The following is a 17375-nucleotide window of genomic DNA, read 5'->3' on the forward strand; positions in this document are numbered from 1 at the left end:
CATGCTGCCATGCTGAATGCTGTTCAATAATCTATGGACTTGCTGTCAAAATGGCTTCATTTCTCTCTCTGCATAGCAGAGTTAATGTATAATGAGACGAGAATTGTAAATGACTTTGCCAGAATTGGGGGGAGCAGTGGACAGCTTGGTCTTTTCCTCAAATGCCTCTTAAATCCCTTCAGTTGCCTGTGAGCAAAGAGTCTACAAACCATTTCTTGTGCTGATGGTTTAACATGGATTTCCTTGTCAATACTCCTATAAAACAGATCCTCAGGCCAGACAAATATGCATAAGATAATACCAGAAATTATAATCACTGTCTGCCCAGAAAATCCACTCGTGTATTACATTTCATAGGATTTTTACAGACATCCCCATCTAAAGAGTCTGGGGATGTAATTCAATTTCACCACTTACTCTATGAACCCTTTTATATTTTGCATGGAAAGTGAAAAGTCACAGCCATGACATTGCCACTTCTGGATATTTGCCTTCAGAGCTGTACCATACACTGTTTACACACCCAAAATAGACCACTTTGTGTTTTTCCTAAGCTGTACATCAAACACAACAACACGCCTGGCAACACACACAGGACAGTCAATGACAGAGCTCGGTACCTTTTTGTCACTCAGTCCAGAGACTGTGTCGATGTATTGCTCCTGGATCATGAAGGCTGCCAGGTTGGCTGTGTAGGAAGCCAGGAAGATGACAGCGAAGAAAGCCCAGACCAGGACCATGATCTTGCTGGTGGTGCCCTTTGGATTCTCAATAGGGACTGAGTTGTTGAAGACAATTCCCCACAACAGCCATACTGACTTCCCAATGGTGAAGGTGGGACCTCCAGGATCTAGGAAGGATGAGGGCAAGAGTAGACAGGACTCAGTATCAGTCTATAGTGCTGGGTTGAAAAAATCGATCCGCCGATTTTAAATCGATTCTCATTTTATTTAAAAAAAATCGATTCTTGCGTCCAAAGATCGATTTTTTTATACATTTATATATATATATATATATATATGTTTTCCTGGGTGAAATTTAACCCCACCAGTGACGTGACCATTGACTGTATAAATAAGGACGCGACTGGAGCAGGCGTGGCGTGAAGATACTTCTCATAACAACATGGCGTCGGGCGGTAGCAGCGAAGTTAGCCGAGCTCCAGATGTGAAAAGACCAGACTCACTTAAAATCTGGAACTATTTCGGTTTTAGAAATGTCGAGGCAAAAAAGGAACTTGACAGGGGCAAAGCAATTTGCAAGATATGCCAGATGGAGATAACATTTTGCGGAAACACGACCAACCTCAGGAACCACATGCAGCGACATCACCAAGACATCATGTCCAAGTCCACCGACGGACCACAACAGAAAAGAGCTGTTGTGGTAGCAAGAAAAAGTGAAACAAACATGCTCACAGATGAATTAGTCATGATGTCAATGATGAAGTAATTCACATTTTTGTGAGTGATCGCAGTTTGTGCCAACAATAAAATTGACAAAATGAACTGCATGACTTGCTCATCCTCCCAAAGTCGAGGTGAAGCACTAACCAGCTGTGGTGGTGGGTGTCATTTAGACTTTTTCTGTATCTTATCCATACTCTTATTGGGCCAGTTCTTTTTGGCAGTGAAAACTCATTACCTACCATCATTATTGGGTGAGTGTAAGTGCTCCCTTGCCAGGAAACATAATGCATACATAAACTGATGCTCTGCCTATTTTGTATGTATTTTATACACATTTTAATTTAGCTACCAGTTTTAACTGGAGTGTCTTTCTGAGTACCAGTGCTGCTGTGTCCGTGAGTCGCTCTGCTGAAAGTTTGACAGAAAACTGGATCAAGTTGCTCTCAGTGCCAGTGGGTTTGTAGTATGAAATCAGATCCAGAAACAGGTGACCTGTTATTGCTGTTATATTTCATTGCAATTTGAAATATGTCAGTGTTGCTGTTACGACAATGAGATCTCACGTCCTTACCCTGAAATCAAATGTCAGATGTTAGCAAACTGCTTTATGGAAGACAATAACACACAACAACAGTCTTATTTTTAGTAGTCTGAAGGATAACAGTTAGGTCAAATTCAGTTACATGTAGAAACTTAAAATGTAAACAGCCAATTTGATGTCCTTGTTTTGCAATAAGAACATGCCATATTTGATCTTGCTATTATTTTTGGCATGGATATATTGCATGGAATGCATTCTAAAATACATAAAGACAGAGATCAGAAACCATGCCATGAGCGTAGCCTCTTTGGCCTTTCTTCATCCATTAAAAGATATTTTATAGACCACATTGCTCAGAGATGAAACTGCAGTAGCTCAATTTTCCAGGCATTGATCCAATATGTGCCCACTATAAATAGGCTGAGATTTCACATGTTCTCTGAAGCCCCTGTAGGCCCTGAAGACTTCTGCGTTTGTCGCCTCTCTGTGGAAGTTCAGGGATGCAGTGTATACCGTGCAGTAATGAGAATAAAAATGGAATGTGAAAAGGACGTTGAATCAGTATTTTGAATTGAGTTATCTGGTAAGATGTAAAATGGAGTGTTTGTGTTAGAATTTTGCATGATTTTAGCCTGTAAAATGACACTGAAATGTAAGTTTGACTGTAAAACAGGATGCCACAAAGGACCAGCCAGATACCAGCGAGCAATACACACAAATGGCAAATGCTGTTTTAATATGATTAAATTCATTTTAACATTGGTATCCCCTAATTTATGAATAAACATACAGTATGTTATCTTCTGTCCTTTCCGGTGTGCTGTTCTATAACATTTATGTACTGATGATGCAGTTTGTGAAAGTATGTAGATTAGGGTTGTTAAAAGAGGGAGGACCTAAATTTCAAGAGGGAGGGAGGGAGGCGAGACTCACCTTTTGCAGTGACCAGGCTTCGGTTGTACCCAACTGGACTGCAGTATTCAAAAACAAAGACTGTGATGGCCACAACAGTCAGACACATGACGAACATCATCACCCAGACTGCTGGACTGTATGGTTCTGTGGGGGGGGACACAGGGCACAGTGATGAAGAAAACTGGACAAATTAAAATAAAGACCTATGACTTCATCTCACAGCAGCATGAAGGATAGTTTCACAAATGAAAATGCTCTAAGGCGGATTTAAATGTCTTGAAGGTGCAATATTCACCATATCTGCCTTTGGAGTTTGATTATTTGATTGGATTAGGTCGCCATAATGCTGCATTGATAGCTAAGCTGAGCACATTTTTTCAACAAACAGCCACCTGTCTTCATTTCTTCAGAGAAGCACAGGTGTTTCTCACCTAAAAAGGCAGATGGTGAGACAGTCCCGTTACTTCTGGCCACCATCACACTGATCCCTGTCTCCACAAATGGCACTGAGAAGTCAATAATCTCGGACCGCTCTTCATTTATGGTCAGCGAGCCGATGGCCATGTCCGCCCGTTTGTAGAACACCTGTGGTGGGAGGAAAGTCAATAAAGATATTTTTTGGTTGAGATGAAAGTGCAAATGGAAAGCGGATGTCTGTCTGGCGCTATCATAAATCGGACCCTGTGTAGCAGTGTCCAACATAATGCTGGACGTCCACTGCTGACCTTTGAGATAAATCTCATCTGTCAGTGATGTCAACACACTTGGCCTCTGTCCCTGAGGGCGATTTACTGGTTCTTGCAGCACCCACCCAGCAGCCAGACAGACACAACTGAAAAGCCAATTCTGATGTTATCTTGTTGTTTTTCACCACTGCATTGTGAAGCATGATCCACCATCTAATCCATCCCTAATCCATTAGAAGATATTGCAGCATATAGCATTATGTCTATTACATAAGGCGTCTGCTGATAAAATATTACAAGCAGGAGGTGGAACTAATCGCTGCAGGCTAAAGGTGACTGGGGCTCTGGCTGAATAGGAAGTGATGTTATTCCTGCTAATGCTTGAAACTCTGAATCCCACCAGTGCAGTTCAAAAGCCCCTGTGACTGCTTTCCAGCCTTTTCTGCCACACCAGACCACTGTTTATCATACTGATGGAGAGCTGGTAGATTTACAGCCCAGACGCTCCGCCTCATGCAAGCCATTAGCTCTCCTATGGAGGTTGATGCCTCATTGAGCACAATAGCCTTCCTGTTTTTGAGAAAAGGGGAAAAAAAGGGCCAACTAATGTTGTATCCTCCAACTCCTCAAGAGGAGGGCTGGCCAGAGTAATGTGACTGGTGGAGATTATTCACAAGGACACCTACTCCTCCTTTTTGTACAACAGTCCCTCCCTCACCAACCACAGTGACCTTGGTACCTATTCATGTACTCATTAATCTTGACTTCAAATTGCTTTTCCTTTTAACCGAAGCAAACAAGAAGATTATGTGAGGTTTTCACTCTTATTAATCAGCACACACAATGTTTTACTCATAATCAAAGAAAATTATGCAATTTGGCTATTTTTTTTATTTGATACCACAATGGGTAAATCAGTGGGTCATACTCATATACATGGTTTTACAGCTTTTTGAGCACTAATTTTGACAGGAAAGATCTAAATCGTCCAGTTTGTGAATTTCTTGTTCCCATTGCATGTTTTTCTCAGTGGTTTGTTGCTGCTGCTTCTGTGTTTTGGTTCCATCGCTCAAAGATTCAAGTCATATTTTGATAGTTTACCATGATTCACCTGTGATCTCATTACTACAGCCCAAATAGCAGAGTAACCTCAATTATAACCACGTTAAATTCTCCAAGGTGCTGGAAAGGTGTGGATGTTTTAGGAGGACTAAGGAATGATGGTATTGAGCTATATTATAGGAAATGTAGGATCCAGTGTTTAAAGACTCACAAGGAGTCAGACTAGATCATCCTCTGTGCAGACTTCTCTTGCAAGCCCCCCCACTTAATTCCTAACGTACCAATAAACTCAAATTTCAGGAATGATTTCTAAAAATAATTAGCATTTTAAAGACTATATTCCCTTGTCTTGCTAATCCTTGCTAATTTGATGGCCTTACATATTAGACATGCAAGGCCATCAAATTAGCTGTAATAGGGTTAAATCTAATATTTTAAAATAACCTCAACACGTATATCACTGATTACAGGTATGCTTTGCAGATCTACACGTGAATCTTCTAAATTAAAGTCATCATTAATGTTCTTTCCCCAAGAATATGTATCTTTTGCATTTTAGCAGTGAATATTTAACTCCTGCATGACAAGAAGCAGTGAACAGAGAATTGACCTCACTAATAATCTTGGCGATGTTACCTCTCCAATCATCCCGTTCCAAATGCCCCGGACCAGCTTGCCGTGCTTGCCGTTGGTGACCAGGTAGAGGTCATAGGAAAACTTTATGGTGCGGGACAACTTCTTCAGGATGTCTATGCAGAAGCCCTTACAGCACAGCTTTGTGTATGGCTCAGTGTGACCCACAATACTAGAAGACAAAGAGAGAGACAAAAACAGAGAATGTGATGGTTCTGGGAATCACTAACAACAACATAAAACGCCTTGTGAAGCTTATTCTCAGTACAGCGTCTTTCCTGCTCTGTCTCTTTGAGAACTGTTGTTCACATTATAGTTCACATTTCTGTTACTCCATACTGCTCAGTTCTCATTATCACATACAGATGATGCAATTAAACTCTCATTATACATTATCAATTGAAGGGAAATCAACTGTTATATCAAATTAATTATTCGGATTGTACAGAAATACCATGAAGTGTTGGTGAACTGTTCATCAGACGTCAGCTGACTTGTGGTCAAGGTGGCAAAGGCTAAGAACCCACGCACGATTGCTGAGACAGTCAGCAGGTGATGAAGGTGCGGAGAGAACCAGAGGCCTGACGTCGGAGGCCGGTGCTCTGACGTCAGGAAAATGGGGAGGGCGGGGGTTTGTAGGACGGAGTGTTGGAACTACTCCACAGGCTTGTGCATTGTGTCACGGCCCCAGCAGATGGATGGACAGCTGGGCGGACCAAAATAAGTCAGATGTAAATTAATCACTAACAAACAATGGCAGACAGGAGGGAAACTCACTGGATTTTGTGGACTGGATAGTGACAACTTGGCCATTGCTACTAGTCTTAAAATGTAACCTGTAGAGCAGTAAATAAGTAGTTCAGCATTATTGTTTGCAGTACAAACCTGTAATTCAGTCCGTGTTTCCTATACATCGCTTCTGCCTGGGTGTCCCGCCCAGATAGGTCATGATCATTTCAGTAGTTATTTCAGTAGTTATTTCGCCCCTCACTGGAGTGAGAGACTGTGAGAACTATTAGCCACTGCACACTGCGCCTCCACGTCCACCTGCACCTTCTGTGTACTTAACATTTAAGTACACACAAACTTAACTAAATGGTCAGCCGTTTGCATTCAGTATATACATTTTAGTATATTTCAGCTGCTGTCGGTTCATTTCACTGGTATATTTTATTGTTTACTGTTTAGGATATTTTTACTGTCTTAGTATATTTTCATTTCTGGTATATTTTTTTATTGCATTTACGAATATTTTTACTGCATGTTGGTTTATTTTATTTTAGTATCTTAATTTTATTTTATAATCTTTCTTATCTTTCTTATTATCTTGTTTCCGACAGGGGGGTTGCAATTCAAATTTCATTGACATGTCATGCTCAGTGACAATAAAGAAATCTCGAATCTTGAATGTAGTTATTTGTTTGTGTAATTCAGGTCACAAAGAGTTAACACCACGGAAGTGCCATAGCCATCAGAACGTAGGTCCGCAGCACCGCAGCCAGGCTAGACAGCCTGTGCTCGTCAGACGCTGGTTAACTGGCTGGTCATACTTTGTCATTCATGTTTTGTTTTGTTTTTAAAAAAAGTATATACAATATATACATTTCTAAGTATAAATACATTTGTCTGTAAAGAAATTTAATGTAGATTGTTTAATATTTGTTGATTGTACAATTTGCATTGTGTATCTATATTTTGTTGGGTGAGTTTTTTGAGTGCAGGGTAGGTTTTTTCGAGTTGATTGAGATTTATGGCGAGCCAACCCGAACAAGACTTCTAGATCCCGGACTGAATGCTAGAGCCCTCTCTTACCCCTCTCCTGCCACAGTGGTATGGTCAACACCATAAGCTGCACCACTCCTACACCTAACTCCCAGCACCACTTGCACCTCACCAAATCCCAGACTAAGACTTCACCCCTTTTTTGACTTATTGTGGAAAAGACACTTCACCTTCTTCATTCTTCTTCTCGTATCATAATTTTGTAGAACTCAAGGTGCCTTCATCAAATTAGTTGGTTTCTTTGAAAAGCAGCAGATCTCTAATTATCATCAAATGTTTTAAATTTAATCTAGAGAAATTCTGGTATTAGCCTTACAAATAATTACCATGGTTACTGGTGGGACCTTTAATGAAGACACCTTGGTGTCATTTTTGTGAATTAAGCAAATCATGTTTTGCTAGTTCATTTTTACGTAGCATTGCTGCTGAGTCTTAAGATGAAGACCACATTACCCATAAACCCCTGACACCCTTCAGCTGACTTTACTGATTAGGATAAATGTTCGTTGGGCTTTCAGACTATATCTTCTGTAATAACAGCAGCCTCTTCTTGTACTGGGCCATGCAGCAGTCCACATCTTCAAATTCAAATTAGCAGTGCAGCATATAAGGCAGTGCAGAGGCTGGCAGGCTGCCCGCTCCCTCAGCAATTGTCTCATCTTTTATTATAATTTATCTACTGCTGCAAATCTATTAATGTTGTACTGCTGTTACAATGCCACACATTACACCTTTTAAGTATTTCAATTTATACTCACACTGAATCTTTCCCTGCCCTCGCTATTTTCCTCTCGTCTCCCTCTCTGCCAAAGACCAAACAGTTTGACCCAGACTTGGATGTGGTGTGGACTACAGTATGCTAAACTGTTTTAATGAGGACATACGCTTGTGTAATTCCTACCACATGCACCACATCGCTAACATAGAGTACTGATCTTCAGACAGAGCACGCAGCAGAAGCTAAACGGACAGTTTCAGGCTCAGCATACCAAGCTAAAGAGGCTGACGTAAGGGTTGAAATCAATTCCCCTTACTTATCAGCAGGATTACTGAGAACGTGGGGATGAAAATGTCCTTCAGTTTCACACTAACAGGATGACACCAGTAATGTGAGTCAGGAAGAGGGGAAAAAAACGTCCAGGCTTTGTGAAACATCTGATTTAGAGAAAAACTTGTCTTTTATCAGGCAAGAACAGTCGCTGGTTTTACTGTCTGAAATAAGAAGATTTTTTATTTTCATTGGTGAACTATTGGTTCAAAACAGGCAATTAGCAGATGTCTCCTTGGGTTAGGAAGAAAATTGTAATCAGCATGTTTCAGTTTCTTCTATGACAGACAAATCAATCAGTTATTTACAAAATAATAGATTAATTACTCAAGAGCCTGACATCTCACTTGCTTTTCCATTCACTAGACTGAACATAATCACTTATTCCTAACTTGTGAACATTAAGGTGTAATACGTCTCTCTACCACACCAACGTGACGCTCAAATTCTGCTGTTGTGTTAGTGATTAAATAAAGGACACATTATATTATTTGTCTTCTGAGTTTAGTGTCAGAGTAGTGATAATGGAGTCAGACATTGTTGTTGTGATAGCTTGCCATCTGATCAGCAACGTGGTCTTTCCCCTTTCACTTCATCATGTTTAAAGCTGTTTGCTCCTATTAGCCATCTTCACCGAACATATTGCAGAAGTAAAACTGGGCGAGAGATGGCTCTTGTTGCTCTTTTTCGTTCACAATGCTGAATTTTTTGATCAGACCATTAATATTTGTGCATTGTGTGTGTCCTTGGGGTTCTTAGTCAGATCCACCCCTTGCTCCTCTCCAGCTCCACCCTCTTATACAAATATGGTCACTTCTGGAAAAAATAACAAGATGGCAATGGCCAGAATATCAAACTCAAGGCTTTAAAAGAGTAGTCCACAAACCGATGGGTGATGTTATGTCCACTTTTTTTTATAGTCTACGGTTGTGAGCAATGAGTGATCATAAATGTGAAAATAATCCTGGTTAGTAAAATCTGTTGTTAGTTGTAGTGAAAGTGTACAATACTGACATTGAAGTTTTCCTTAAATGAAGGCACTACTGTGTGTAGGAGGTCTATTTTTAAAATGTGTGGCTGACTTTCTTTGATGTCATTTAGGCAGGACTCTTAGACGAACTTGGCGATCCATTCTGTCTGTTTTTATTTATCTTTACCTTTAAATGTCTATTTGCTTTCATAGAAACCAAAACAGACACACCTCTATAGAGCATAATGTCGGCAGTGTGAACTGATGCGGCAGTGAGCCATGAGCGCAATGCAGAGAGCACTAATGACACGTCACCCCTAACCTCCCCCAGACCTTCAGTCTAATGGACTCTGCACCCACACATCAGGACCAGGAGGCAATGAGACGAGCGGGCGAGGCGGCGAGCAGGCAGAGCCGAGCCACAACAAACAGAAACAAATGAACACTTTAGAGGAAAACAAGGCTGCCACAGCACACCGCAAGTAAACACAGTGGTCCCAACATCCCCCGTCTCACCAGATGCCAGGGTTCGAGGCTGGGATTTAAGGTAGCTGCCAGTTGCATTAAAATAGGTCTCTGAGAATTGTTCCAAATGTGTTTGTGAGGTTATTTATTCAAAATGTGGACAGTCTTAGAATAATGTTTTCAAGCTGCTCTATGGGTGGTGACAGGCAGCTCTCTGTGTGTGTGTGTGTGTGTGTGTGTGTGTGTCCATCGCTGTGGCTAAGGGTGGTGGAGGAGGAGGCGGCTCAAGAAAATGTTAAGACAACACTCTCACTGAGAAGCCCTTGAAATATTCACCTCTTTAACAAAATGTAAATCCTATTGCACAAAAATTCTTGAATTAAATCGAATCAGGGGCAGCAAAGTAGAAGCCTCACTCCATTCCTCCACCTGTTATGTAGCAGATATTCCAAATTTGAAGAAACAGAAACAAAGTGTTCCCACTGCTGGGACTAAATTAAGTTTAGAAGAAAAAATATTTCTGCGAAACAAAGTTATTATATAGTTTATTTATTCTGACGTTAGGGCTGTCCTGAATAGTCTGAAGCCTTGAAGCTTCATTCATAACATTGTCATTCAAATTCTAAATTATCCAATTTTTTATATGTCCATTCTCTTTAAACCTTGTTATCTGCACAGTTGCAGATAAAGATTAAGCAACACTAATATTACTGTTACTATACTATTGGTAGAATTAAATTCCAGTGGTGGCTGTGCAGGATTGTGTGATTGAATTTCCAATTAACCCAGAGTTTGTGAAATCCAGAAGTTCAAATTTATTGAAAAAAGACATGTAAGTAATCATTTCCAAAAATCACAGCATGTTTTTATCTGACAAATATTAATTTTCAATCCATATTTGTTGGCATTTAGCCTTTCAAAAGCAACATTTTCACAGTGGTCACCTGCTCACCACACACAGGCAGCAGTAAGCCTAAGGGTGCAATTATTATTCCATCACTATTTTATGCTTTTTATTGCCTTAGCCTGCTGCCTACATTTGTTTATGTTGACAAAACTGCTGAGTTACATTCATTAAAATGAGTTGATCTAATAAAAAAACGTTTTTGAAGTTGATGACATCATAAAAGACAAACAAAGCTTCATTCCAAAATCTTAATAGAAGCTATGAATGTTTAAAAAATGACATGTGGTATAGCTCTATGTGACTTCACACCTATGTGCGTTGACGAAAAACCACTGCATTGACCTTAAACAGTGAAGTACAGGGTCGCCCCAGTAGCTCACCTGTCAGAGCGCCTGCTGTGTGTTAAGACTGAGTTCTTATTGCAGCGTAGTGCATGCTGTACCATGCACAGAGCATGTGGCAGTCTCTGGACGGCAGGCAGAATTTGTTTGTGTTGTAGTCACTCTTTAACTATGTTTTTGGGGCATTTCTACGTTCATCTGACGGTAAACAGCTGAGAGGTGACAGGAAGTGAGGGAGAGGTCTCCAGCTGGAACTGAACTGGGAATGTTGCAATCTCAATATTCACCTTTACGATTTAGTCACCAACCCTTCAAGGTGTAGTTGCTCTGTAACAAGGGACACACACTCACAGCTGGAAGCTGCCAGTTTTATCTCCACTCTGATCTGTTGGCTATTCCACTGCAGTAGATGTAAGCTAAGTGCCTTGCGCAAAAGTACCTCAGTAGCGGTAACTGTCCTCCAAACCCTCTAGTCACACTCCTGTTCTTTAACCTCTCCACCGCCTCCCTCAAAGATTAGATAAAATGTGTTTTTCTTGTGAATTTCTGCAGCGGACTCTTTAAGCCAGAGTCACTCTCTCTTCTCCACCTGTCTGCATCAGCAAGCTGCCGACCTGCACCGTCTGGTATTTGTACTCCCTCTCTCTGTCCATGTTGACTTCAGGCTAGATGGGAGATGTACTTCGTGACAATACAGAGAAGGAAAAGACGAGGGATGAATATGTCTTTAGTTAAAGTTAGTTGCTTGGTTATGACATATATTGATGGATTATGAGACAACAAGCCACTGGACATTCGTAGATTCCTTAAAAGCCTCTGCACCACCTCAGAGGTAAAGTTTTATGTTTTCCTTTACCTTTGGCCCATATTGCATGGTGTCAACATGGTGAACCTTAACAGAACTAGCTGAACTAATGCTGTGACACAAAGTGAGTGTTTAAGCCATTCTGTCATTTTTTTAAAGGGACTTTTTGTGGCAATGGCATAATGGCCAAAGGCCTGTTGGCGGGTCATTCATGAGGGCTCACAAGTCGCCAGCCAAAGGATTGCAGAACAGCTGTGCTCACCAGTAGTAAGTTCTCTGTCCAAAGTGTTTACCAGCCAGCTGGTGACGTAAACACTTGGCAGCTATGCCCTTTGTTCACGACTGTATATGCAGTATAATGTGACACAGTTTTAAGTTGCTACATCTTCTAAACATTAGCTTGTGAAGCCACTGATGTTGATTTAGTGCTGCTTTATGTTGCTGTGTGCTTGGTCCTGTTGCTGTGAGGCTCCGGGGAGCTCAGCTACCACTGCTCTCAGTCTCAGCTTTAATTAAATCAACTTATGATCTAACTCCCATTGAGCACAGCTAATGTATGATGACATTATCTTCCCAGGTCAATACTACCTTTCACTAGGACATTACCTCTGAATTAATCTTCTCCAATGTGCTCTCAGGGAGAAGAGTCTGCCTGCAGTACAAAAGCAGTGAGGAAGAGAGCTTGAGAGTTTTCTGATCCCAGCGGAGAGACATGTATGACTCTGAGGGAAGAGCTTCTGTTAACTGCTTTGGGCTGCTTTGGCCAATTCTGAGCCGGGCACTGGTGGCTGTTTGTCAGGCCTCTCTGAGGACGAATGAGGGAACTGCACAGATGGTGTGGCGGGCAGGCCGGATATATGGGATTGAAAGGGGTTGAGGGAATGGAAAGGAGAATATGCCTGGGCCAATGGCTCCCCACTTAGAGAGCGCTGATGTAGGTCTGATGTGTGGTCATGTTGAGGACTGTGAGGGGGCATGGAGGAGAATGTGATAAAGAAAGGTGACACTGCATCAAAGATAGGGAACATGATTCTCAGCTTGGCTTTAAATGGAGACCGATTGATAAATTGGCTGGTTAAACATAAATCGATCAGTATTGATACTTTGTCGACCAGTGAGTAACAAGAAAAGTAATTACATAGTTTGTCCCCCAGAGCGCTACCTGTGAAAAATCTTTGAGGGTTACGTATTCATGAAAAAACAAAATCTGTTATCTAACTATAAAGTTTCTCTTGTTAACTGTTCACACAGTCACCTTAACACTGCAGATGTTTTGCTGAGGACCCAAGAAAGCGCAGTGTCGAGTATGAAGTAATTTGAAAAGCTCTCCTTGAGAAACATAAAAAGAGAAACATCGCTGTGCATGTGCGGGTTTAAATAGCGACTATGTTATACCCAGAGCCATGTAGAGAGAAGGTTAGAGTTAGCCTCCTCTCTCAACTGTGCTGGTTTTACCTAATGAGGTGTCGTCTAATTTGAGTTTTAATGTTTTGTTAAGCCTGCACAGTGTAATTAAGCTAATGTGAATAATATAGGGCTCTCAACAATTTATCTAAGGATAATTTAAATTGTGAAAACATTGGTTAAACAAACAGGATCTTACTCTTAAACAAAAATGCATCCCTGTGGGATTCTTTCCATAATGATGTCAGACGCTTAGAATAACAATTTGAGCCTGTCAGTGACAAAAACACTTTCACAAATAAGTTTATTTGATGTACATCGCAAATGCGTTGCAAACATTACAGCATGTTTTGTGGCTGCTGCCTGCAGCATGCTCAGTGCTGTAATTTAAAAAAATGTTGTCTCCATTAGTCACTTGGACAAAAAAATCATAAGAAAATCGGCCCATAAAAAGAAAATCCTTCACTGTTTGTCTAGGACATTAAAATCTCCAATTGGAAACTTCAATTTCATTGAAAATGAAATGTAGGTCAAGATGAAACAAGCGAATAATAACATGTATTGCACTTGTATGGACCAAAAAATCCAGTATCATGCAAGATGCAAGATAAAAATGTCAATCAGCATTAAAATCGGTCTACACCAATTGACAAGAAGTTTAGTTATATAATAGTTGTTTAGGAAACAGATCTGTCTTCATTTTGCTGTTGGACGCATGGAGAAACATGAACCTCTTCAACATTCATTGGTCAGTGTTTCTCCTTCAGCTGGACAAAGTGCTTATTGCATCATTGAACCTCTTATTTGCTTCTGTCTTGGATTTCTTTGCAGTTGCATGAAAATGTGCCATTGTCCGACAAGGGGAATCATGCACTTCTTACACAGTCAGGATGCTTTGGTCAGCATGAGCAATAAAGCACCACAGTGCTGCATAACACTGAAGGGACGTGATCTTCATCTTCCATTCCCCTCATCTCGTTAAAGCTATTGTCAGTAATGGGTAATGGCCAGCGCTTCTCTCCACCACTAATGAACAGCAGCATCAGTCTCTAGGTGTTGAGGATTGATGACATGGCCTAATCGTCCCATCTAATTGATACCCCGCCATGCAGCACATATATTTCCCTGATTGGGTCACAGGGTGATCCTTGAGATATTGCACTCTGGCCAAGCAGCCTAATGAGTATCTCACCTCATTGAGTGATAAGAAGCCATGCCTGGGCTAATGGCAGGGGAAGAGCCTCTTAATCTCATACCTAATGGTACTCTCAAGTTAGATACAAAATCAATTAAGATGGGCATGTTAACATGTGAGGGCTCATGTGGGACTGAACAATGATATACAGTAGATTTGCATCTGATGGTTTCTTTGACTTTAGGTTGTCTACACTCAGTTTGACCATTAAACCATGTGTGACAACATCACAGCACACTGTATATGGAGTGAGATGTTAAATCTTAAGATGTGTTGTCTATCTTTGCTACATAAAATGAAAATGAAATATTCTAGGCTCATATACATGTGCTCCGAATTTAGCCGGACATATTTGGTATAATGACTGCGGGATCTTATGTAGAATTTAAGAAGAAGAATTTAAGCAAGCATGTATGCTCAACATGCGCTTTTTTTCCATCATCTAGGACAGGCATGTCCAAACTCATTCCATAAAGGGCCGTGTGGCTGCAGGTTTTCGTTCCAACCAAGGAGGAGCACACCAGGCTGGAATCAATTAATCAGCTGATCTCAGTGTTCAGCTGATAACTAAGGGATCCCTTGATGTTGATTGGTTGGCCTGGTGTGCTCCTCCTTGGTTGGAACGAAAACCTGCAGCCACACGGCCCTTTATGGAATAGTTTGGACATGCCTGATCTAGGATTTGGTTTCAATAGCTGAACTCCAGTCTCTCTCTAAGTTGATTGCTTTGCTCCAGAGACAATGGAGATAATCTGTCTGTGTAAGCGACAAATTAGTACAATTTTATTAATCTTAATACTGTCGATAAATTGCCAGAAGGCTAAAATAAAACCTAAAGCTGGTTAATGTGCTTTCTGCCTGGTGAAAGAAGCACCACTTTATAACATCACATTACAGTTGTGTTTGGAAGTTTAGCAAGGTCGATAGTTAAAAATCACAGGACAACTCCAAGGGACTCTCTTTTTAAACAATTAAGATACTTTTATTGTCATGACATCATTGTGTTAAACCTTAAAATAATCTCTGACACGTTTCAGGTCTGTTAACCTGATAGTTCTTGAATCCGGACCCCCAGTATTTGGAGCAAGTCATTGATAAAAAAATAAGGTGTGCAGAGTAACACAGCTGCAGATGTTTCTTCAACATATCATCTTAACCTATTCACATTTGATGGAGATACAAAATGATTCATATCAAAACGTGGATTCAGCAGCTTTGATAAAATGCTATGAACCAACCTCTGTTTAGGTGAACCTTAGGTTTTGAGTGTGTGTGTGTGTGTGTTCTCTTTGTGTTGGATTGGGCCTTCTAAGTGTTGATGAGTGGCTGCATCACTTACGCCTCCGTCTTGTTGGACTGTCGGCGGCAGGGTACGGTGTTGCTGACACATGTGCCGGTCACGGGGTCCACTGCCTCCACAATGACAAAGGGCCTCTCCTCCAGCGTGGCCACTGTCAGATGCCTGTAATCCGACACCGGCTCCAGGTAGGAGCCATACCGCGGCCACACGGGGTATCTCATTTGCAGGATCCCCATTTCATAGGTCCCCACCTGAAGGAGTGGAGAGAGTAGGCGTGAATTAACATGAGCCAGTGAAAAATCTCTGCACCAAACTCCACATTCTTACTGTATGACTCTGATGTGTTGCAGCAGTGGAACACAATGATTCCTTTAAAAATGCGTCATAAATAATCAGCAGAGGATTCTGGATCCAGGATCCTGTTTATCTCAGCCAGAAAAAACACATAAAGGTGACAAGAATTGGAGGCTTCATTGGATGAAGCTAGTGAGAACACAACCACATAACACTGTATATCACAACCTCCAATCTTAATACAGTTGTCCCCAATTCTCTAACTGTATATGTTATCACATGTCTTTGTGATTTATGCATATGGACCTGGTGCAGCGAGGAGGGCTTGAGTTTGTAGACAGTTTAGAGGAAATTGATTTTTTGGTGACTGGATATGGAGAGAGTGCAATTATACATCTAACGCAACAAAAGCAATTCCACCCCCTGCCATATTACCAGTTAGCTCATTTTAATTGGATGTTGTGGGGGGAAATGAGCGTTCAAGCAGGCTGAATATATAATCAACATCTGAAATTAAACATTTCAAGCTCACTTATTTGAGGAAACCGTGACCTGTTTAGTACCACGTTTCCACAAATTTGCCCCTCTGACTCTTACTGTTAAAATTAGGCTGGGAAATGTGGGAATGAAGGTCCCAGAGGACCAGTTGGACCCCAATTACCCAAAACACCAACACATCCCACTGATTGGCTACTTTATGCTGAATCAGGCTATTAAATGCTGCTTTGGCTGCCATAATTTAGCAACTGAATTACAAACAGATTTTTACATTTGTAAACATATAGTAATGAGAAGCAGCTACAGTCGGTGTTTAACATTTTCCTCAGGAAATATGTTCTTTCCAAGGATCAAACCTGTTTTCGTTTTGTTTTTACACAGGATGATTAGATGGAGGTGATTTATTAACAAAATATCCAACAGTTCTGATGTTGTATGATTAACATATCGCTTTACCTCCACTGCATTGATTTAAAGGTTTTTATGACATGCTTTACTAGTTGTCTGTAATAGTAAAGACCAAAATGAGATTACGATTGATATTCACAAAAAATATTAAGAGAAAAGATTTCCATTTACAAGACATTAAATGGCAAAAATAGTTAGGTGGTGAATTGTGTATCAAAAAGCTGGATGTTTTGGTCTGCATGGGATATTAGTTAGAATTTAGCCAAACAGAGGACATGAGTGTGTTTTAGGTTGAAGACTGTGGGAACAAATGCTGCGCCCTCATTCGTTTGAATGGGGACTGCGGCATCACACCGTCACAGAGGCTCTGGCAAAGAAGTTCAGCCTGGCTCGACTTTTGCCATCATGACCTCACCTGTCAAGGTCCATTGTCGTCTATCAAATACATGAGAGTGTGCATTCCTGGTAGATTCCTCTGTAAGGTGAACACATATTGTTTTACTAGCTGATTTTCACGATGAAAGTTAAAGTGACACTGTTTCCTTACTCCTAATGTTCTTAGCAGTTGTCCAGTGTTTTAGTGTGTGATAAAGCTTCAAACCTCTGGATTTATTTCTTAAAATACACTTCTGTATCTTATTTCATCATCCTACTGGTGCCATAAACATCACCAGACCAATGCAGCTCCTTGCTTTCTAGGACCTCACCCACT

General features: G+C 40.9%; 1 protein-coding gene across 1 annotated transcript in view; it reads right to left on the reverse strand.

The window, feature by feature from the left end:
• The window catches only part of grin2ca (glutamate receptor, ionotropic, N-methyl D-aspartate 2Ca), a 44514-nt gene that overhangs the window by 6063 nt on the left and 21076 nt on the right, over positions 1–17375 (reverse strand). The window contains exons 4-8 of the mRNA XM_041957180.1: positions 15503–15714; positions 5250–5418; positions 3297–3450; positions 2884–3009; positions 621–850 (exon numbers count right to left, since the gene is read on the reverse strand). Of these exons, the coding sequence (XP_041813114.1) occupies positions 621–850; positions 2884–3009; positions 3297–3450; positions 5250–5418; positions 15503–15714 (891 nt within the window). The remainder of the gene's footprint in view (positions 1–620; positions 851–2883; positions 3010–3296; positions 3451–5249; positions 5419–15502; positions 15715–17375) is intronic.

The sequence above is a fragment of the Chelmon rostratus genome, chromosome 17, assembly GCF_017976325.1.
Source record: "Chelmon rostratus isolate fCheRos1 chromosome 17, fCheRos1.pri, whole genome shotgun sequence".
Lineage (NCBI taxonomy): Eukaryota > Metazoa > Chordata > Actinopteri > Chaetodontiformes > Chaetodontidae > Chelmon > Chelmon rostratus.